This window comes from Microtus oregoni, unplaced genomic scaffold (assembly GCF_018167655.1).
Source record: "Microtus oregoni isolate MIOR12 unplaced genomic scaffold, Mior012 000028F_ref0000031, whole genome shotgun sequence".
NCBI lineage: Eukaryota > Metazoa > Chordata > Mammalia > Rodentia > Cricetidae > Microtus > Microtus oregoni.
In genome coordinates this window covers 14587814-14609024 of record NW_024543087.1, presented here as the reverse complement: position 1 = coordinate 14609024, position 21211 = coordinate 14587814, and the positions used below count along the sequence as shown (strand labels likewise).

Sequence of the window (21211 nt, the reverse complement as noted above, 5' to 3'; positions counted from 1 at the left end):
CGCAGAGAGATGACGCAAGCAGAGCGCGCCGTCACACCTGACAGGTTCCTGCCTGTCTCGGCTCAGGACCGCTAAATCGCCGCTTGTGCCGGGGCGCTGTGCAGCTCTACCGGGATTACTCGTGTGGCGGGATCGCGGAGCGTCTGACCAACGGCACCTGTGACTGTCCCCCTGGCTTGTGTAGAACACTGAGCCTCCGAGGAGCAGTTCGCCTTGAATCGAGACGGGCAGCATTCAGGGGTCAGCTCTATTTCACCTCACGCATCGCGGTTGACTCACCTGGCCTGTGTTCCGAGACTGTCTCAGGGAGAAGGAATGCAGCGGTTCTTCTGAACGCGGGGATCTTCCAGAATAGCGAATGTTTCGAGTATGTGTGAATTTGAGAAAAGTCTGGGAAGGGTGAGCTCGAGAACGGTGTGCCTGTTCAGAACTTCTCGGACTGTTAGCTTTCGTTTATTTCTCGGAGAGTCTTTATGTTCCGAACGCTGGTTGTATAGAGATGAATGAAGGCCAAGAAGTCAAGGAAAGCTTCCTGTGAGCGGTCCTTGAATTGCCCAACAGGTTGAGGGGAGATTGGCAAGAAAAATGGGTAAGAGGGTGATGCGCGATGTTACTGAGAAATATTCAACTTCGACAAGGATACCAGGTGGAAGTTACTGCGGCAGAGAGAGGAGGTAAAACTTTACAGGGGAGCAAAGAGTTGGGTTTTGCTTGGGTGTGAGCAGAAGTGGTGGGCGGAACAGTTAGCGGGAATGGGGGATTGGAGAGCAACAGGATCAAGACTCTTGCTTGGTGCCAGACTTAGCTTGTGAGCCTATCAATCTGCTAAAATATCGGGTCAGAGAGTGCTCAGGTCTAGAATGCCTTAGGTCTTCTGTTTTTTTAGATTTGTTATTTTTTATGTATATGAGTGTTTTGCCTGCATGTATGTCTGTGCATCACACGCATGCCTGGTGCCTACAAAGGTCGGAAGGCAATGGCTCACTTAGAACTACCTTAGTTTTTTTTTTTTTAATTCAACTGCTAATAGTTTCCCTTAGCTTTCCAATATAATTGACATGTAACCAAAGCTGGCCTGAAACTCCAAAATGTCCTTCCTTCTCTCTGACTGCTGGGATTATAGACCCGAACCACCGTCAAGCTGTTTTTGTTTCTTGAGATGGCCTCGCACTTCCAATCCTCCTGTGTCAGTCGCCAAGTGCTAGAATTGTAGGTGTGAGTTACCATGCCTGACTGAATACCCAAGTCTTACTAAGGTCTGTGGTTCAGAAAAGAGATTGGACTGTTCATTGTCAGGTAGGATCAGATTCCAGAAAATAAAAGAGAAGTAACTTCCGTTAGGGGGCAGGAAGCCATGACTGCTGACTTTTTGTTTTTGTCGTTCGTTGTTGTTATTGTTGTTGTTTCCAGCAGCTTGGGTCTGGGAGCCAGCTGGCAAGACTCCATGGTCCTAAAGCTCAAAGAAGGTGCTGTTTTTTATGTGTATGAGTGTTTCGCTTACATGTATGTCAGAGGCCAGACGAGGGCATCAGCTCCCCTGGAACTAGAATTATAGTGAGTCACCATGTGGGTGCTGGGAATTGAACCCTGGCCCTCTAGAACAGCCAGTGCTATTAACTGCTGAGCCATCTCTCCAGCCCCCAAGTTGGTTTCTGATTCTCTTGCATCAACTGACCGAGTGCTGGGATTACAGGTGTGAGAGCTAGGCATGCCTGTAATTCCAACTGCTCAGGAGGCTTGGGCTGGAAATCACAAATTCAGGGTCTGCCTGAGCTACTTAATAAGACCCTATTCCCAGTTGTATGAATGGCCTAGAGGGAAAGTAAGTCTTGTGCCTCTCAATTAGGTTTTTCAGGAAATATATATGGGGTTTGGACAGTGTTAAAGTTATTTGCTTAGAATATTCAAGGCTCTGGATTTGATTTCCGGCATCCTGTCTCCCCTAAAATAGGATCACATTTCTGGGCATGATGGCACCAACCTGTAATCCCAGGTGAGGCAGAAAGATTTTAGTTAAGGCCCTTCTAGTCTATACGGACCGAGTTCCAGGCCAGTCTGTGATTAGACCCTATCTCAACTCCCTCCTTCCCAAACAAGATTGTTTTCTAGTCCAGAGTTTTTTACTTAGTGGTTGGTGGCAGATAACATCTGGTAAGAACTACTGCTTTACAGAGTATAATCAGGGAAGAGTCACTAATTTTTTCCAGAACTGGAGTCTGAAAACTAGGGCTCTTCACATGAGCTACATCCCTAGCCCCATTTTTTACATTTTTTGACTGTTACTCAATCATGCCTTCAAGTTGTGATCCTCCTGCCTCAGTTTCCCAAGGAGTTACTAAAGGTAAGACTGAAGGAATCGAGTTGGTGACACGGTGAAGGGCTTGGGCTTCCTCACTGCTTTGCAAGGATCTCTTTGTGTGTGCTTGCTATTGTGTATTTTTTTTAATATTTATTATGTATACAATATTCTGTCTGTGTGTATGCCTGCAGGCCAGAAGAGGGCACCAGACCCCATTACAGATGGTTGTGAGCCACCATGTGGTTGCTGGGAATTGAACTCAGGACCTTTGGAAGAGCAGGCAATGCTCTTAACCTCTGAGCCATCTCTCCAGCCCTATTGTGTATTCTTTAGCCACTAACAAAAACAAACAGAAAACAGAGCTGGGCATTAGTGCCTCATGCCTTTAATCCCAGTACTTGGGAGGCAGGCCTGGTCTCCACAGGACAGTCAGGGCTCTATGGGGTGCAACCTAGCAAGCAAACAAACAATAAACACACCAAGAGCCTTGCAGTGGTGGTGCAAGTTTTTAATCCCAGCACTGGGGAGGCAGAGACAGGTGAATCTCTGTGAGTTCGAGGCCAGCCTGGTCTACAGAGCAAGTTTCAGAACAGGCTCCAAAGCTACACAGAGAAACCCTGTCTTGGAAAACAAAACCAAAAGCAAGCAAATAAACAAAAAAACAAGTGAGGTTTGTGTTTACCCCAGACTACTGTGGCTGCAAATGGACTAGAGGGTGCATAGTGGAAATCAGAAGGCAAGGGATGGTGTCCAGACCACTTAGAGCAACAGTGGCGGCTTAGGAATGGTGTCCAGACCACTTAGAGCAACACTGGCGGCTTGTCACCCTTGAGGGTCACATATCCTATATTTACATTGCGATTCATAACAGTAGCAAAATTAGTTACTAAGTAGCAATGAAAGGAATTTGATTGGGGGTTACCACAAGAACTGTATTAAGGGATTATAGTCTTAGAAAAGTTGAGAAGAACTGCCTTAGAGCCTGATTTTAAGAACTTTGGCTTCTTTTTTTAAGTACTGAAGAATGTTAAGCCAACGAAAAACAATTATGAGTTGAAGTTTAACAAGATCAGCCTTTTCCTCCTTTGCGTGTTGAAGCCCAGGCTTGGGAGTCTTATTCATTGAGGAAGGGTGTCTCAACTGAACTCAGAGCTTACCCATATGGCTAGCTAGCTGTCCAGCTTGCTCCAGGGATCCCTTGTCTCTGCCTGAACTGCAGTTTGCTTTAAACACATGAACATATGGCAACTTCAATATCATGAAAGACAGGTGGCTTTCTTTATAAAGTATACTTCTTTTATTAGTCTCTGAAAAAGCATACCATCAGATAAAGAACCACACAAGAATGATAGCCTTTGAATGAGTTGGTTTAATTCAAAGTGATACAGAAATCAGAGAACAAAGACAAAACAGCAGGCTCTGGCAGGATTCCAAACTGGGTTCACTTTCAATTCACAGCTGAGGTAGGGACTGCTGAACACTAAAGACAATGAGCCATTGTATTATTTATTTTATTATTATTATTTTTTTTTTTACAAAAGTTTACTACAATGTACAACAGGCTCCAGGATAACACTTCATTTTAACTATAGGTGGCAATGATGTTATAGTAGGGGATCCAGATGTTTAACAGGTTCCAGGATAACACTTCATTCTAGCTGTAGATGGCAAAGATGTTATGGCAGGGAATCCAGATGTTTAAATAGGAATGGAAGAGGGTCACCATCATCTCAGATATGAGGAACAGCTTACTTTTTGCCAGATTTCTTAATTCCACCTGTGGCTGCAAAAAGAAAAGTCGCTCAGGGAAAAATATACTTGTGGCTAAAATGCCTCAAGGGTCTTGGTAATACCTGGCTCTTGTGCTGGGTATTTGCTATGACACAAACACGCACAATTCCTTCATCAACACCATCTCTCCTACAAAGACAGAGCATAGCTGAGGCAGGGGCCATGACTCAAGAGCTGCGGACTACTCTCTATACTATTGTGTCTTTCAGATTGGCTTATTAATGCTCCTCACAGCAACCCACGTTACAGATAAGCAGTTCTGGATGTTTGGTGACTTCAAGGTTATAAACTAGTATGTGAGAAGCCTCAATTCTCATCTGGTGGTTTGTCTTTTCTATTTTTAAAGTGTTTTATTTTTTGTTTACAGTAAAGTCTTAAAACAGTAAGGGTGGGCTTCGAATTCACTCTCCTTTTTTTGTGGGCTCCCCCCATTGGTTTTTTGTTTTGATTTTCTTTTCCTTCTTAAAACAGAGAAAGAACACAGAAGTTGGTGTGTAGGGAGGTGGAGAAGACCTGGAAAGAGCTGGGGGAGGAGAAAACATGATCAAAATATGATGTAGGTTCCCCCCTGCATACCATTGGCTAATAAAGAAGCTTCCTTGGATCTATCACAGGGTAGAAGAGAACAAGGCAGGAATTCCAAGCAGAGATAGAGGAGAAAGTAGGCAGAGTCAGAAAGACTCCACATAGCCACCACAGGAGACAGATGTGCCGGAATCTTGCCGGTAAACCATGAGCCTCGTGGTAAAATATAAAATAATAGAAATGGGTTAATTTTAGATGTAAGAGCTAGCTAGAAATACACTTAAGCTATTGGCCAAACAGTATTGCAAATAATATAGTTTCTATGTGATTATTTTGGGTCTGGGAGGCCGGGAACAAATGAGCAGTCTCCGCCAACAAACGTATACTGTATGAAAAAAAGGTTTTAATCAGGTATGGTGGTACATGTCATTAGCCCCAGCACTTGGGAGGCAGGGGCGAGTCTGAGGCCAGCTTGGTCTACATACTGAGTTCCAGCACAGTCAGGACTACAGATAGCAGTGATTTCCAGCCTTCCTAAACCTGCAACCTTTTAATACAATTCTTCATGTTGTGATGACCCCCAGCCACAGAATGGTTTTTGTTGCTACTTTATTTTTTTTGTGTTTTTTTTGTTGCTACTTTATAACTGTAATTTTGCTACTGTTATGAATCATAATCCAAATATCAGTGTTTTCAAATGGTCTTAGGCAACCCATGTGAAAGTGGTTTAACCCCAAGGGATTGTGACCCACATGCTGAGAAACCCTATCTCAAAAAATTCATCTTTCTGCCTCAGTCTCTCTCAGCCTCCCCAGGTGTTAGGATTAGTGGTATACACCACCATGCCAGGGCTCTACCTAAGAAGCCTAACTTCTAACTGCATACTTTTTTCCCTTTCACATTTTATGTGCCTGCATTTGTGGGCCAGAAGCTCACCCTAGGTTGTATTCCCCATCAACCTAGTGGTTTATCTCACTGACCCAGAGCTTGCCAAGTCACCGCCATCAGGAAAAACTGCATATTCTTAACTGCCACACTACAACACACTATATCCCATTTTATATTCCTGGACTGGCTTTTATGCCTTCAATTTAAAAATACCACTCCAAAGCCGGGCAGTGGTGGCTTTAATCTTAGCACTCAGGGAGGTGGAAGCAGGCAGATCTCTGTGAGCTTGAGGCTAGCCTGGTCTACAATGCGAGTTCCAGAACAGCCAGGGCTGATACACACAGAAACCCTGTCTCAAAACAAAACAAAATGAAAGCTACTACATTTGGTACTAAGTAGGTAATTAGTGAAATGTTTGTACAATTAATTATGCCTAACATAAGGCTGAAGGTGCAGCGGAGCAGTGATGGCACACGCTTTTAATTCCAGCATTCGAGAAGCAGAGGCAGGTGGATCTCTGTGAATTTGAGGCTAGCCTCATCTACATAGTGAGTTCTAGGACAGCCAAGACTATTGAGAAACCCTGTCTTGAGGGGGAAAAAAGGATGAGGGTGTAAAAGAACTATGACAAATCTCTTGATAAAATTTGGCACAGAGTCACATCCCAGCATTCTGAGGACAAGGTAGCAGGATAAGGAATTCAAGGCAAGCTCATGTCATACCAGGAGACCTTGTTTCAAACAAACAGGAAGCAAGCTCAAAAAAGATGGTGTTCAATAAGAAGTATTACCAGTTGGATTTCCCTATCAGAAATTCCTGGGACCAGAAGTGTTTAGGGCTTGGGGGACTTTTGCATATACACATTTCAGGGATGGGACCCAATTATGAACACAACGCTCATTTATACTTCACACACAGCCAATGCATATAGTTTGAAGTTAATGTAATATAACACTTCCACCCCCACATCCAATGCATATAGTGTGAAGTTAATGTAATAACACTTCCATTTCCTCAGCATTCTGGCTGCAGCTCATCACCCAAAGTCAGGAGTAGATTTTCTACTTCTAACGAGGTTTCAGATCTGGAGCATTTTGGATTTACAGATTATAAATGCTCAATCTGTATAGGACTTCAAGGTTTGAACCTTTTTAACATAAACACAGATTAAAGGAAGGCACCAGGTACCTGACTTCATTGCCATGTAGATAACAAGAGATCAAGCCTACTGTAATAGGTCTTGGGGTGACAGTTTCCAGTATGTGCCACATGATACCAGGCAGAATCAGCACTAGTTAGAAAATGCAAAATAGTGCTTTTACAATGTACACAAAGCCAGGCTGGTGGCACAAACTCCAACCTCAGCTATGTAGGAGATGAAGGCAGGAGAATCATAAATTCAAGGCCAGCCTGAGAAAATTAGCAAAAACATGTCTCAAAATAATAATGACGGTGTAGGTCTTGTCTAGCATGCATGAAGTAATGCAATAAAAAAGAATACGAAGAGGCAAAGCAATTAAAAAACAAAATAACAAAAAATGGGATTAGAGTGACAGCTCAGCAGTTAAGAGTGCTGGCTGCTCTCCCAGGGGACCTGGGTTCGATTCCCAGTTCACAACCATCTGTAACTATAGTCTCATGAGATCTGATACCCTTGTCTGGTCTCTCAGGGCACTGCACACACATGGTACAGGGACATGCACGAAAAACACTCATACACAGAAAACACAAAAATAAAAAGGTTTTTTAAATGCAGAATTAGGACTGCTGGGCCTGTAATTCACTCCTAAGAGGCAGAACCATGGGGAAGATTGGGTTAACAAGGTAGAGTGAGAAACGTGGGGCATAGGACACTGTTTCCCGGCATAGTCACAAATAAACACAAAATAGCAAGCAGAGAAAAATACATACTAAGATCCCTGGACTTTTATCTTTTAGTCTAGACACACCCAAAGGTGACTCAGAACTCAACATTACAGATATGTAAGCAGCAAGGAAAAGTTCTACGTTATAATGTAACAAACTATAAAGAAGCCAGAAACTGGACAATATTCAAAAGCGTAGCTATATGCATCTGTTCGGTGTACATTTTCGTGTTTCCATTTCTGTAGCTTCCCTACGGACTGGAAGCCCAAGGTGTCCGCGAGGCAAGAGATACTATTTTCTGGCCACATTTCCACTCCCATCCCTCCGTACTGCTGCAAAGCCAAGACAGGCCGGGGGTTTGGCCAGCGTGGACACGAGGGTCCCGCAATTTCACCAAGGACCCCAGGAACAGAAGACCTGTTTGGCCCTCGTACCTACACTGGCTCCGAGCATCTGTCTCTCAGAGCTGCGCTCCACCCTCACTTACCCAGGGGTCCCTTCCCCGCGGCCTTGGCTTTTAGCTCCTCGAGTTTCTTCTGCTCCTCTTTTTGTTTCTGCTTGAAAGCCTTATCTTCCTGCGGAGAGGCAGAGCAGGTTCACTCGAAGCCAGTCGCCCACTCCCTCTGCGCCCGCCCGCGCCTCCGCTCCCGTCCTCACCTCGTCCATTTCCTTGGCCTGCTTCTTGGGCTGTTTCAGGGGCTTCTTTTTGCCACCTGTGGGCGACACGAGCATGCTCGGCCCATCCCCGCCATCTACCGCCCTATTAGTTCTTCCCCGTCCATCCGTCCCCCAGACCCCAAACAGCCTTACCTTCCCGGCCCGACATGGCTCCTCCAGACACCCCCTTCTCCAGACCCTGATCCTAAGCCGGAAACGGAGCTTACTACTGGCGCCTATGCCGCGCGGCGGGCTCGCTGATTGGCTTCTAAGCAGGAAGTTACCCTCACGTCTTTTAAAGGACGCGCTCTCCAGGGGTGGGTGCTACCCGGTCAGAGGTCATTTGAGTGGCAGCCGCGGGCCTTACCGCTGGAGCCTAATAGGCTTAGGCTCTTAAGGTACGAGGCGGAAGGACGATCCGAAACCTGGGGGGGGGGGGGGGGGGGGTACGACTGGGGGGCGTATGGCTATAAGGCCTGTCATCATGCACAGAAAGAAAGTGGTGCAGGTAGAGGGGCAGGCGCGTGCGAAGCTCCTTTCCGGAACCCAGGAAAGCACAGCTGGCTGGAACGATAGAGAATGGGAGATGGCCGTGGCCAATTTCACCTGGTCCTCAGCTTTGGAAGCCGCGGGAAGAAGTTTGGACTTTATGAAATAATGAGTGTAACCGTTTGCAAATTCTTCTTCTAGTTCATTCTTGTTGACTGTGTACTATATAGACAGTACTCTGGACTGACATTGTTCTTGTTGACTGTACTATATAGACAGTACTCTGTACTGACATTGTTCTTGTTGACTGTACTATATAGACAGTACTCTGGACTGGGCGATTCAGCAAAGCTGACATTGTAGCAAGGTAAACCTACAGCAAAGCAAATAAGTAAACTATGTATCACATATTATATGTGACCTGTCTAGGGAGAAAAAAGATACAAAGAAAGTGGTTATGGAATATTCCCTGGGGCGGGGGTAGAATGTCCGTTTTTGATAGGGTGACTTCATGGACTATTTGAGCAGGACTTGACGAAGGCCACGGAGCCACCTCTAAGTGAACCAGTACCAAGACCCTGAGGTGAGGGCTTGCCTCTCCTGGTCCAGTCCTTCATGACTGAAGGGAGGGAGAAAAGAGACCCTAGTGGGAAGTGCAGTCAGAGGAATGAGTCGGATCCCCTGTAAGCTGTGAAGACTTTGACTTTTGCCTTGAAAGAAACATGGGACTGTTGAAGAATTTAAGCAGAGACCTGAGATTGCCAGCATCTGAAAAGACCACTGGCTGTTTGTTGATAGCTGACCTCAGAGACTGGAGTAGAGAGGGAGAAGCCCAGCAGAGATAGTCCAGCCGAAGAGTGTTGGTCATTGAAACCACTTTGTAGCCCTGGCAGAGCTAGAAGGGACGGGCACCTGGTTTTAGAAAGTCAGTGGAATTTTGCTAATGGAATGGATTGAGATCAGAGATAAAACGGAGGGTCTAGGGTTATGTGAGGTTGTCAGTCTAGCATTTGTACATGAATTACCGTAAACCATGGTGGAGAAGAGCATGGAAAAAGCAGTTTGGTAGATAAAGTTAGATTAGATTTTCAAGCAGTGATATGGGCTGGACATTTAGGTAATATAGAATCTGGAGAAAAAGTCTTGACTGAAGAAGTCACAGATGTGGGGTGTGTGTGTGCACGAGGGTCTTACACATGTTAGACAACTATACTCCCAGCTTTTGGAAAAAATATTATTTTTAATTATGAGTGTGTGTGTGTGATGGGGGAGAGTCTTCTGTTTTGTGTTAATTTCATTGGTTAAATAAAGAGACTGCCTTGGCCCTTTAATAGGACATAAAATTAGGTAGGCGGAGTAAACAGAACAGAATGCTGGGAGAAAGAAGCTGAGTCAAGGAGTCGCCATGATTCTCCTACCGGACACAGACGCAGGTTAAGATCTTCCCTGGTAAGACACCTCGTGGTGTTACAGGGATATTAGAAATGGGTTAGATCGAAATGTAAGTGCTAGCCAATAAGAGGCTGGAACTAAGGGGCCAGGCAGTGTTTAAAAGAATACAGTTTCCGTGTAATTATTTTGGGGCATAAGCTAGCCATGTGGGCGGCTGGGTGTCGGGGACACAGCCCCATTTCAGGGAAGATCTTAACCTGCGTCTGTGTCCAGTAGGAGAATCATGGTGACTCCTTGACTCAGCTTCTTTCTCCCAGCATTCTGTTCTGTTTACTCCGCCTACCTAATTTTATGTCCTATTAAAGGGCCAAGGCAGTCTCTTTATTTAACCAATGAAATTAACACAAAACAGAAGACTCTCTCCCATTGTGTGTGTGTGTGTGTGTGTGTGTGTGTGTGTGTGTGTAAAAGAGAGTGAGCGAACAAGAGAGCGCTCAGAAGCTAGAGCCATCAGGTACCCCAGACTTGGAGTTTCAGGCAGTTGCGAGCTGCCCAGTGTGAGTGCTGGGAACCAAACTCTAGCTTATATTCCCTCTTAACCATCTCTCCAGCCCAGTTCTTCCTCTTCTTCTTCTTCTTCTTCTTCTTCTTCTTCTTCTTCTTCTTCTTCTTCTTCTTCTTGTTTTTCAAGACAGTTATTATTCTTTAATACAGCTTTACTGATCTAAAACTCACTATATAACTGTATAACTCAGCTACCTAATTTGTACAATTCAGTGATTTTTTTAATGCATGAAAGATTATGCAAATATTACTACAACCAATGATAGAAGCATTTCCTCTTGCTCTCTCTGGGGTTTGAAACAGAGACTCCCTGGGCAGTGGTGGCACACAACTTTAATCCCAGCACTTAGGAAGCAGAGGCAGGAGGATCTCTGTGAGTTCTAGGACAGCCAGGGCTACACAGAAAAATCCTGTCTCAACAAACTGGAGCGGGGGGGGGGGGGGGAGAAGAAGAAAGAAAAAAAAACAGATTCACTGTGTAGACTGGACTAGCCTGGGACTTGGAAGTCTGCCTGCCTGCCAGCCTCCCGAGAGTTGGGATGGCGGGTATGAGCATCGTTTTGAGTATGAGGAATGCTTTTGCATTCTTCTCCAACACTGGGGATGTAGCCCAGCACTTCCCCCATGCGAGGGAAATACTGTACCCCCTACCTACATCTCTAGCCTTGTAGCATTTTGTTTTGGTTCATTAATAGATTTTTAATTTTTATGGGTATGTGTGTGTGCCTGCTTGTCCATCCATGTACCACATGCATGCAGTGCCTCTGGAAGCCAGAAAAGGGAGTCGGAGCCCCTAGAGCTGGAATTACAGGTGATTGTGAGCCATGTGATACAGGTCCTGGGAACTAAGCCCTGGACCTCTAAAAGAGTAGCAATAATCCTTAACCTCTGAGGCTTCTGTCCAACCCCAAAACCAGTTTTTTGAGTTTGTTTTAGAGACCGGGGCTTACCGTGTAGTCTGGATTAGTCTAGAGCACACAAAGATCTGCCTGCTTCTGCCTTATGTGTGCTTGGATTAAAGACGTGTGTCATACCCAATTATAATGTAAATTATTTAAAAATATGCTCTATTATATATGTGTGTAATGTAATATTATATATGTGTGATATATATTATTGTTGTTCGTTGTTTTTTGTTTTTCAAGACAGGGTTTCCCTGTGTAGTCCTTGCTGTTCTGGAACTCCCTCTGTAGATCAGGCTGGTCTCAAACTCATAGAGATATGGCTGCCTCTACCTCCCGAGTGCTGGGGTTAAAGTTGTATGCCCAGCTTTTTATTTATTTATTTTTGAGACAGCATCTCTGTATCCTTGGCTGACCTGGAACTTACTATCTAGACCAGTCTGGCCTTGAACTCATAGAGATCTGCCTGCCTCTGCTTCTTGGGTGCTAGGATTAAAGGCTTGTACCACTACTCCTAACCCTTATATTTTATTTTAATCACATGTACATATGTGTGTCTGTCTGGAGTAATGTGCACATAAATGCATGTGCCCATGGAAGCCAGAAGAGGGTGATGACTCCCTATAGTTGGAGTCACACGTGGTGGCAAGCACCCATCTGCATACTGGGAACCAAATTTGTCTCCTCTGCAAGATCAGAACGCTGTCTTCACCACTGAGCCGTCTCAGCCCCCTCTAGCATTTTTAAATCCAGAAAACTGTATGCAAGAGGAACCTGAGCACTGTGTCTGGCCATTAGGGAGATGAGGACAAGTGAAGCCAATTGAAGTGGCTTTTGAATGAAGAGGTAGCTCTCACAAGGCACAGGCTGATGAAGGGCAAATGCCATGAGGATCCAGGACTGGCCATCACATTTAGTGGAGGAGGTGATCTACATGAAACAGGTGACATTTGAGCAGATACATATCTGGACAAGGGTGGGCGCAAAGGCCATTGCAGAGAGGGTTTAAATGGGAGGAGAACAGTGGAGATGAGGGTCTGGCAATCTGTCAAAGCATCTGATGGCACACAGGGACAAAGAAATGGGGCAGTTGCTAGATGAGGTGTCTCAATGACTGAGCAGTGTCGGAGGCTGCGTGTTGCTTTTCCTAAGAGGCGGGAGAAAGTGAGGACTAGAGATCAAGGTCACTGCTTGCTTAGCATGTGCAAAATTCTGACTTCTATTCTTTTCTTGCTCCTTCCTTCCTTCCTTCCTTTCTTTCTTTCTCTTGCTATTTGAGACAGGGTTTCTCTGTGTAACAACCCTGATTGTCCTGGAACTCACTGTGTAGACCAGGCTGGCCTCAAACTCACAGAGATCTGCCTGCCTCTGCCTCCCAAGTGTTGGGATTAAAGGCACGCGCCATCACTGCCCACCCGGCAAGATTCTGGGTTTAACTCCCAGCACTGCAGTAAGGGGCTGTGGCTGGGCAGACACTGACAGCTGAGAAAGGCTGCTAGAATCTGTAGACGTGCCCCCTCCCATTTCACGTTTCTTGGTGAGAAACAAGCAAACTATCAGTTGCAAGTGAGGGTAAGAGACAGATGACAGGCCGGGGGTGGGGGTGGCACACGCCTTAATCCCAGCACTCAGGAGGCAGAGACAGGCAGGTCTCTGTGAGTTTGACACCAGCCTGGTGTTTAGAGCAAGTTCCAGGACAGGCTCCCAAGCTATAGAAAAACCCTGTCTTGAAGAAAAAAAATAGCAAAACAAAAAAGCCACATGACAAAAGCATGAAGAAGGCAGGGTAGGAAGCAAGCAGCCATCTGGTGGTAGTGGGAGACCTGATCTGAAAAGACAAGAATCTGAACTCGGTTCTTAGGCTCCTGCTTAGTATGGTCTCTGTCCGTCTGTCAAGCCTCGCCCCCTCAACCCATCTCTGCCTTACCTGCTAGCTGCATTGGCCACCTTCCGTGTTGTAGACAACTCCAAGAGCTTCCCAGCTTTTCCTCTGCCAGCATAATTTTTCCCTTGTTGGTTGAGGGTCCTATAAGACGCCTGTGGATGGATGTTGTTGAAATTGAGAGACAAGCAGTGTGTGATGGGGTGGCAAGGAGAGGCTGGAAGGAGGGCGTAGAGAGGGCAACAAGCTGGGAGTATTGACATTTTTCTCTTTGAAGTTTCTGCTATTACCAAGTGCTTGTTTGTGCGAGGAAATACATATCTGATACAGACAGCAGGAAAGGTGACTGGTAAGGAGGTCGTCAAGGAAGACCTTACTGCAAGGGGACAATTGAGGAGACAGATGAGCCACATAGTCTCGTGGAGGAAGCAGAATGTCGCTGGGGGAGACGGCAGGGCACAGAGTCATGCAGGTCATGCTTAGCGTGTCAAAGTGGTTGGAGCAGAACATGGCTATGGAAAGAAGAAAGAGGGGGGAGGTTGGGAGGGCCTGAGCTTACTGACTTCTGCCAGATCTCTTTATGCCAAGTACTTGGAAACTGGAGACTCTGCTCCTCCTCATGTCTTAGCAACCCCTTGAGCTGCTGTGTCAGAAACAAGGTTTCGGGCTCCTCTCTGCCAGGTATAAGTGACATTCCAGGGCACTGAGAGCAGACAGCCAGCGGAGGACAAGCCAGGAGCTGGACTGAAAGGCTGGGGGAAGTTGAAAGGAAGCAGTGACCTCAGGAAGAGATGGGGACTTTGAAGGCTGTAGTGCAATCAGAGATGTCTGAGTGCCTCTTAATTTCGGGGACCTCTGAACCATAGAATGGGGTCAAGAGAGCTGGGAAGCGGCTGTGGGTATAGTGATACAGGGCTTGTCCAGCAAGTGCCAGGCTCTGCTGGGTTTGGTCCTCAACACTGAGAGGGCTGTGGAGGGCGATAGAGGGGGAGGTGTGAGGCTGCAGTATATGCAACGGCCAACTCATTCCTACCAAGTGTTGCTGGGAAGGACAGTGGGGATTGTGCTTGGCTGTAATGAAAAGTATATTTACAGAACTATTCTGGGGCTGTAACCTCTGTTCTGAAGGCCCTGGTGTTGGGGCTTAGGATGATCACCCAACCACCAGGGCATGAATATTGTAGGCTGCCTTGGGCATGGTCCTCCAGAGTTCAGGTAGAGCTCCAGCTTGGAACCAGTGTCACAGAGATGCCCTCTTCTGGGGCTCTCAGCAGGAGCCTACTTTGACCAGAGGGTGTGTCCCTGGCTATCCAGCTTTGTTTTCAAAAGGACCAAAAGTCTCTCTGATGCTGCGAGCAGGTCTGTACATGAGGAAGCCCCCCCATACCTGTGTTTGTTTACATATATCCTTTCCGTGTGATCAAGTTAGTATGTATATAAAGAAGAAATTATCAAAATTATCCTGCCATCTCGTAGTTACCACCTGTGAGAAGCTTTATGTCTTGAAACTAAGGAAAAATCCCAGCCACAGTTTGAGGAAACCTTTCTGTGTTCTCCACTTGGCCCTTCCTCCTCTTCTGTGGCCGACTCCCTTTGCTTTGTCTGGTTGGCCACCAGATGTCGCTCTGGTCAACGTTTTAGGGCTTAATGTGGTTTGACCAGAGGACACTGCCAGGTTTTTCTGAGATTCTGGGTAACCTAGCCCTCCCTTTGGGGTTCTGAGTCCATTCTGTTCTTGGGCTGGGGCAGTGCCTGACTCTGGGTACTCCCTGTCCTGTTCAGGTCAGAGGAAGTAGGTGTTGTTAGGGCCCAAACCTGAAAGTGAGCAGAGAAGCCTGCCATGCTGAGCAGTGGCTGGAGCTGGGGAGGAAGCTGGGAAATGTGAGACAGGGACTTGGGAGCCTGAAAAGTCAGTGGGAGGGCAGAGTGATGGTGTGACCTGAACCTAAGAAAAGCAGGGGAAAACAGGTTTTCCCTCCCTGGAATTGTCCTTTCAGAGGAGAGCTAGTGGCTAGCTCAGTAATTCTGGAAGTTAGATGTGAGGGACTTGGATAAAAAACGACTCTGGAAGTTAACTTTCCCCCTCGTTCTTAGTTCCACCACTCCCAAGGGAGTTTTTTTGTGTTTTTGCAGGACTGGGGATTGAACCTAGGGTTCCAGGCATGCTAGGCAGTGCTCTGTCACTGAGCTATATGCCTAGTCCTTAAAACGCATCTTTACTTTTTGTTATTATTATTATTATCATTATTATTATTTTGTTTACCATTGCTGTTTGAGACAGGGTCTCACTGTGTAGTCCTGGCTAGCCTACAACTTGCTATATAGACTAGGCTGTCCTTGAACTTCAGGCCTTCTGCATCAGCTTCAAAGAGCTAGGATTACAAACCTGTACCATCAGACCAGTCCACAGGGCCTTTGTTAATCTTTTTGTCAGCATGGGCAACCCAGGTTTGAGGATTTTCTCTGGCATTAGCAGAAAAAGCAAGCACCAAGATTCTCACCTAGGTCCTGTTAGAGACCTAGGAGATGGTATGTATGTAGTTGGGGGGGTGAGAGGTGTTAAGTATTTTCTGACCAACAAACCTCTCCCCCGATGAAATAATCCCAATTAGACTGAATTAGAAAATGCTCAGGTTTAGGAATGCCAGCATGCCGGGCAGTGGTGGCGCACGCCTCTAATCCCAGCACTCAGGAGGCAGAGACAGGCAGATCTCTGTGAGTTCGAGGTCAGCCTGGTCTACAAGAAGTAGTTCCAGGACAGGCTCCAAAGCTACAGAGAAACCCTGTCTCGAAAAACAAAACAAAACAAAAAAAAAAAATGCCAGCACTCCCGGGTGGCACCCTAGAAAAACACAGAGGGGGTGAAAGGAGAACTGGAATGACCACTGGAGAGGGAAAAGGGGAGACCATGTGTTCACTCTCTGGAGGGCAGCTTAAATAGCCTGTGGGAGTGATCTTGACTCTGGGGGGGGGTCACCATTTGGTGGTCTTTCTTGGAGGTGGAATCTGGACTGCAGCCACTCCCAGGGGAGGGGGCTTATGCCAGGAGCTGGGGTGAAGCCCCCAGCCAAACATTCCAGGATTTTTTGGATAAAGATGTTAGGGGTTGAGGTGACGCTTTTAACTAAACATTTTTTAGACTCCTTGTATATATGTATGCCAGGGGGCTGGGGTGAAGCCCCCAACCAAACAGCAGGGGAGGTGGTTTTTAAGGCTTCATGGGAAGAGAGCAAAGGCATGATGCCCTGATGAGCTTTTTCCTGCAGACTCATAGTAAAGCCTGGCCTTCCCCTTGCTGTAGGGGCGGAATTTAGTCTGTTCAGCACCAGGCCTAGCGTTGGAGACCCTCCTGAAGCCTAGCCTTTCTTGGTCAGGGGCTCATCTCTCTGGTCTCTTCCTCACAGCTCCTCCAATGACACGGTACAGCCCCGTGTTTGCCATGCAGCACATTGTGGGCGTGCCCCATGTACTGGTACGGAAAAGCTTCTTGGGAATGGACCTCGTTGTGACAAGGACTCTGTGCAGTCCTGGTCCCAACCAGCCCAGAGAGAAGCGACCAGAGGCCGCAGCCTTAGGGTTGTATCACCGCCTCCCCGCACTGGGAAGAACACTGGGCCACACCATTCAGCAGCAAGCGGCCTCCACAGCCAAGGCTTGGTGGGACAGATACGAAGAGTTTGTGGGACTCAATGAAGTTCGCGAGGCCCAGGGGAATGTAACCGAGGTGAGGAGAGGAGCCAGGGTGCTTGCCTTTGCCTTCGTTTGGGGAAATACGACTTGGGTTCCTAACAAAACAGTTCCCAGTGGCACACGTGATGACAGCTGGGAACGGTGTGAACACTGTTTGACCAGGCCTTCCATGTCCTTGATTGGCCTTGGAGTCTCTCTGTAGCCAAACTCCTGATCTTCCTGTGTCCACCTCCTGAGCCTGGGATTTCAGCTGTGTGCTACCACAGCTGGCCTTCTTTTCTTTCTAAGACTGAGTTTTGTCCAAAGTCCAGTCTGGCCCGGAACTTACAGTATATTTTAGCTGGTTGCGAACTTGTGATCTTCCTGCCTCAGAGCTGAGATTATAGGCGTGGGTTACCACACCAGCTCAAACTTGCCTTTTCTGAAATGAACATCACTGGTAGAAACATTTGACTCTCTCACGCAAAAATCTGGGTCTGTTTTACTGGGGTGAAGGTCTCTCTGTAATTATACCTACTGCTCTCTGCTAAAATGCCCTAGCCTATGACTCCCCAGTTGTATTAGGCCAGCAAATTGTCCTTTGTGGATTTTGCCTATGGTGTGAAGGCAGAGGGCACTGGGAAACATTATATTGGGAAGTAGACAGAGCCGCCTGTGGTTTTCAAGTCCTTGGTGGCAGCGGAAGTACATCCCGTCACCTGCCCCCACCCAGATACAGAGCAGTGTGGCAAGGGAGGAGGAAACTGAGGCTTAGGCACTGGTGTCTCTTCTCCTTGGATACTGTTTGTACCAGTGAGCTTTGCTGAGTTGGAATTTCCAGGGCCATCAGCTGGAGGCTGTAGCAATGCTTTGGTGGTGGTACTGTAGGCCTCAGCAGCACACTGTAAACAGCATAAGAACATTGGTTCCTCGTGGTGGTTTCCATCCGACAGGAGTTGGCTGGTATTAGTGGACAAAGATTGTGTCACTGTTTGCTTTTTGCAAGTTTCTCAGGGGCATGTTATTTCTGCTTGAATGAATAAATCCAGTGCTTCACATGGGCGTGGCCTATGGCTGCATGTTGAGCATGCCAGAGTGAGCCGGGATTAAGGTCCAAGAACTGTTTCTACCTTTCACAGTGACACCCCAGTGACCTCTGTTCAGCTGTGGCCTTGTTAGCTGTGAAGCTGAGCCCGGATGGGGATGGACAAAGGTCTGATGGCATCTGACGTTCTCTCTGCAGGCAGAGAAAGTGTTCATGGTGGCTCGTGGCCTTGTCCGAGAGGCTCGGGAGAATTTAGAGGCACAGCAGGCTAAGCTGAAGGAGGTGAGGGACCGTTTGGATCGGGTCTCCAGGGAGGACAACCAGTACCTGGAACTGGCCACTGTGGAGCACCGGATGCTGCAGGTGAGCACCTCAGGCACCTGCACAGGGTCCTAGGCCCCAGCACAGCAGGTTGTGGAGGAGTTTAACCCTGACTGTTAATTAGATGCTCCTATGGTGGCCATGGCCCCAGGCTTCCGGAGCCTGTGTACCTGCTCTTTCCTGAGTACTGGGCGAAGAGTCCAGCAAAGGACTGACACCCGAGTGATTGAAGAGTGTGTGGAGGTGCTGGCTCAGGGAATGCCGCCCACTTATTCCCTAGAGATGTGTTCTGCATGACTGCCCAGTGGGAAGATCTTGTGGCCGCCTTTCACACTCCCCCCACCTCCCAGCTCTGCTCCTACCACCAGCCAGGTGTTTTTTGTCTTCTTCAGGCAGCAGGTGTTTGTGGAGCCAGGGGCAGGGGAGTGGCCCTGTGGCACTGGCTGCAGTCACAAGCTCCTGGTTGCTGCCTGACACCACTTTGCTCCCACAGGAAGAGAAGAGGCTCCGAGCAGCGTACGTGCGTGCAGAAGACTCAGAGCGGGAGAAGTTCTCTCTCTTCTCCGCAGCTGTGCGGGAGAGTCATGAGAAGGAGCGCACGAGGGCCGAGAGAACTAAGAACTGGTCCCTCATTGGGTCAGTCCTCGGAGCTCTGATCGGTGTGGCTGGCTCCACCTATGTTAACCGTGTCCGGCTACAAGAACTGAAGGCCTTACTCCTGGAGGCACAGAAAGGGCCTGTCAGTCTCCAGGAGGCCATCCGTGAACAGGCTTCTAGCTACTCCCTCCAGCAGAGAGACCTCAAGGACCTTATAGTGGATCTGAGGGGCCTGGTGCACACTGGGCAGGGCCAGGGCTCTGGGTCACCAACAGGGTCCTCTTCTACCCAAGGGAAGGACATAGAAACCCTTTCAGCTGCCATGAGAGAACAGCTCAGTCATTCCCGGCAGGTCCATTCCTGCCTAGAGGGTTTACGAGAGCAGCTTGATGGCCTGGAAAAGACTTGCAGCCAGATGGCTGGGGTGGTTCAGCTTGCAAAGGCTGCGGCACATCCAGGCCCGGTGGATCCAGTAGATGGGACCCTGCCCAGCTCTTTGCTGGAACAAGGGAGCGTGGTCTTGGCCCTGTCCGATATGGGGCAGAGGCTAGAAGCACAAGTCAACAGAAATACTATCTGCAGCACGCTGGTCACCTGTGTGACCTTTATGGCCACATTGCCTGTGCTGTACATGCTCTTCAAGACCAGTTAGCCCTGGGATCCTTCTTCAAAGGGGCCTAAGGGTGGAGGTGGCTGTTGTTGGTGATATAATCAGTCTTGAGGCGCATATAGCTTCAGACTGAGTGTCATCTAAGGAGCTGACCAGCAGGTGTTTTTTTATTTTGTAGGTAATACTTATTTACATAATTATCAAAACTTTCTGTAAATGTTCAATTAAAATATCTAAGAATTTGTATTATTTAAAAGGGTTTTACGTCAGACTCAGTTTTGTCATTGACTTCAGAAATCTGGGACGTGGGGTTCTGCTTGAAGTAAGAGAACTCACCCTTTCTTACCTCATCTTGGTCCTAGCTCAGGACTGTGTTAGATGAGGTTAGCCCTAAGGTCTAGATTCTCACTTTGAATATACTGACTTACCCTCTGATTGCTGGGCCTTCCTGTCTTCCTGTTTTGTCTGTTCAAGTGAACAGAACCTAGCCTGGTGCATAGCTTTTTGCCATGGGGTAGGGAGGAGAGGAACTTACTGGTTTTGATGTTGAAGTGTGCTCAGAAGAAAAGAAGAGATGGAGGACATCATTACAGATCCATGGTTTGTCTGCATCCTTGATGCCCTGGTGCAAAGTATTCCCCATGCGCCTGGACCTTCGAAAGGCATGGGTCTAGTTCAGACCTATGCTGGTAGCAGCACGGAGAAGTAGTTAAAGGTACAGTGAAAAACAGGTGTGGACTGCCCTGAGAACTCTGACCTCTTTTCAGAGGAACAGTGACCCTTGACTTCCTCAGTTAAATGGCGTGGGTGGCCTTGTGTAAACAGAATTTGTGGAGTGTTGTTCGGTGCCTGAGTATTAGGGGTGTAGAACCGTAGTGGGGAGTCAATTTAATAGCACTCCCCAGAGTGCATCTGCACCCCAGAGGGCACCCTCACCCCCAGGGTCACCACAGCTGTATACTTCAGGTGGGAGCTTGTTTGTGCCTTTGGAGCCAGAAGTGTTTCCCACCAGGAGCCTCTACTCTTGGATGAACTGTGCTCATCCCCAAACAGCAAGCATGGCCCAAATGGCTCCTCGAGTTCAAGAACCTCTGAGAACCTAGTCTCTTGGTCATTTGGACACTTCATTCTCGGTATACAGTGGTTCCCAGCACCTGAAGGGCCAGGAAGTATCCTAGCTGTATGGATGAGGCCAGGCTCCCCTCTGGGATAAAGTTAGCTCCAAGGAGAATGCACTTGAGTAAGTGGGTTTAAGCGGACTCCCCACACACGGAAGGGGCTCTCCTGTAAGTTGCAGAAGTGGGTGGGAGCGAGGGAGTCAGGGCAGACCGTCCCCGCTGAGGTGGGGATAGATCTGGGAGAGCTGTGGAGCATAAGGCTAGAGGGTGGGGAAAAGGCCTTGGAGTCCTGGGTTGGCGGTCTGAATGTCAGGCCGGGGTGAGGGAACGGGGAAGGGTTGTCACGATGTGCTGACGACGCCCTAGGTGACTGAAATCAGGTGCTGAAGGTGGAGGTGGAGGAAAAAGGGGTGATTTGGGACCTCAGGGGAAGGCTGTTTTAGACAGCACGGAGATAGTGAAAGGACCATCTTACAGCTTCAACAGCTGCGATGAAACACCATGGCCAAAAGCGAGCTGGGGAGGAAAGGGTTATTTGGCTTATGTTCATCATTTACGAAGTCTGAACAGGAACCCAAACAGGGCAGGATCCTGGA

General features: G+C 47.6%; 1 protein-coding gene and 1 long non-coding RNA gene across 6 annotated transcripts; one reads left to right on the top strand and one right to left on the bottom strand.

The window, feature by feature from the left end:
• Positions 1-83: 83 nt before the first annotated feature.
• Positions 84-19739, top strand: Ccdc51 (coiled-coil domain containing 51). Of its 5 annotated transcripts, none has more exons than XM_041676914.1 (4): positions 84-367; positions 16660-16979; positions 18168-18332; positions 18784-19739. In XM_041676914.1, exons 2-4 carry the CDS (start codon positions 16668-16670, stop codon positions 19537-19539), a joined length of 1233 nt encoding a protein of 410 aa, XP_041532848.1. In that variant the 5' UTR covers positions 84-367; positions 16660-16667; the 3' UTR covers positions 19540-19739. The 5 variants fall into 5 exon arrangements, with proteins under 5 accessions (XP_041532848.1, XP_041532845.1, XP_041532849.1 ...); XM_041676911.1 differs by having other exon boundaries at positions 84-674; XM_041676913.1 differs by lacking the exon at positions 84-367 and adding an exon at positions 8335-8424.
• LOC121464203 lies at positions 3649-8282 on the bottom strand. The gene is made up of 4 exons (XR_005976498.1): positions 8180-8282; positions 8027-8082; positions 7857-7944; positions 3649-4082 (listed from the first exon to the last, which is right to left on the bottom strand). It is a non-coding gene; the product is annotated as an uncharacterized LOC121464203 (long non-coding RNA).
• Positions 19740-21211: the final 1472 nt, after the last annotated feature.

Excerpts from the sequence above, each read along its gene's own strand:
- Ccdc51 (XM_041676911.1), top strand. The coding sequence starts at position 608 with ATGTTACTGAGAAATATTCAACTTCGACAAGGATACCAGGTGGAAGTT. Across the intron at positions 675-16,659 it reads TACTGCGGCAGAGAGAGGAG|CTCCTCCAATGACACGGTAC; the intron begins GTAAAACTTTAC and ends TCTTCCTCACAG. Across the intron at positions 18,333-18,783 it reads TGGAGCACCGGATGCTGCAG|GAAGAGAAGAGGCTCCGAGC; the intron begins GTGAGCACCTCA and ends TTGCTCCCACAG.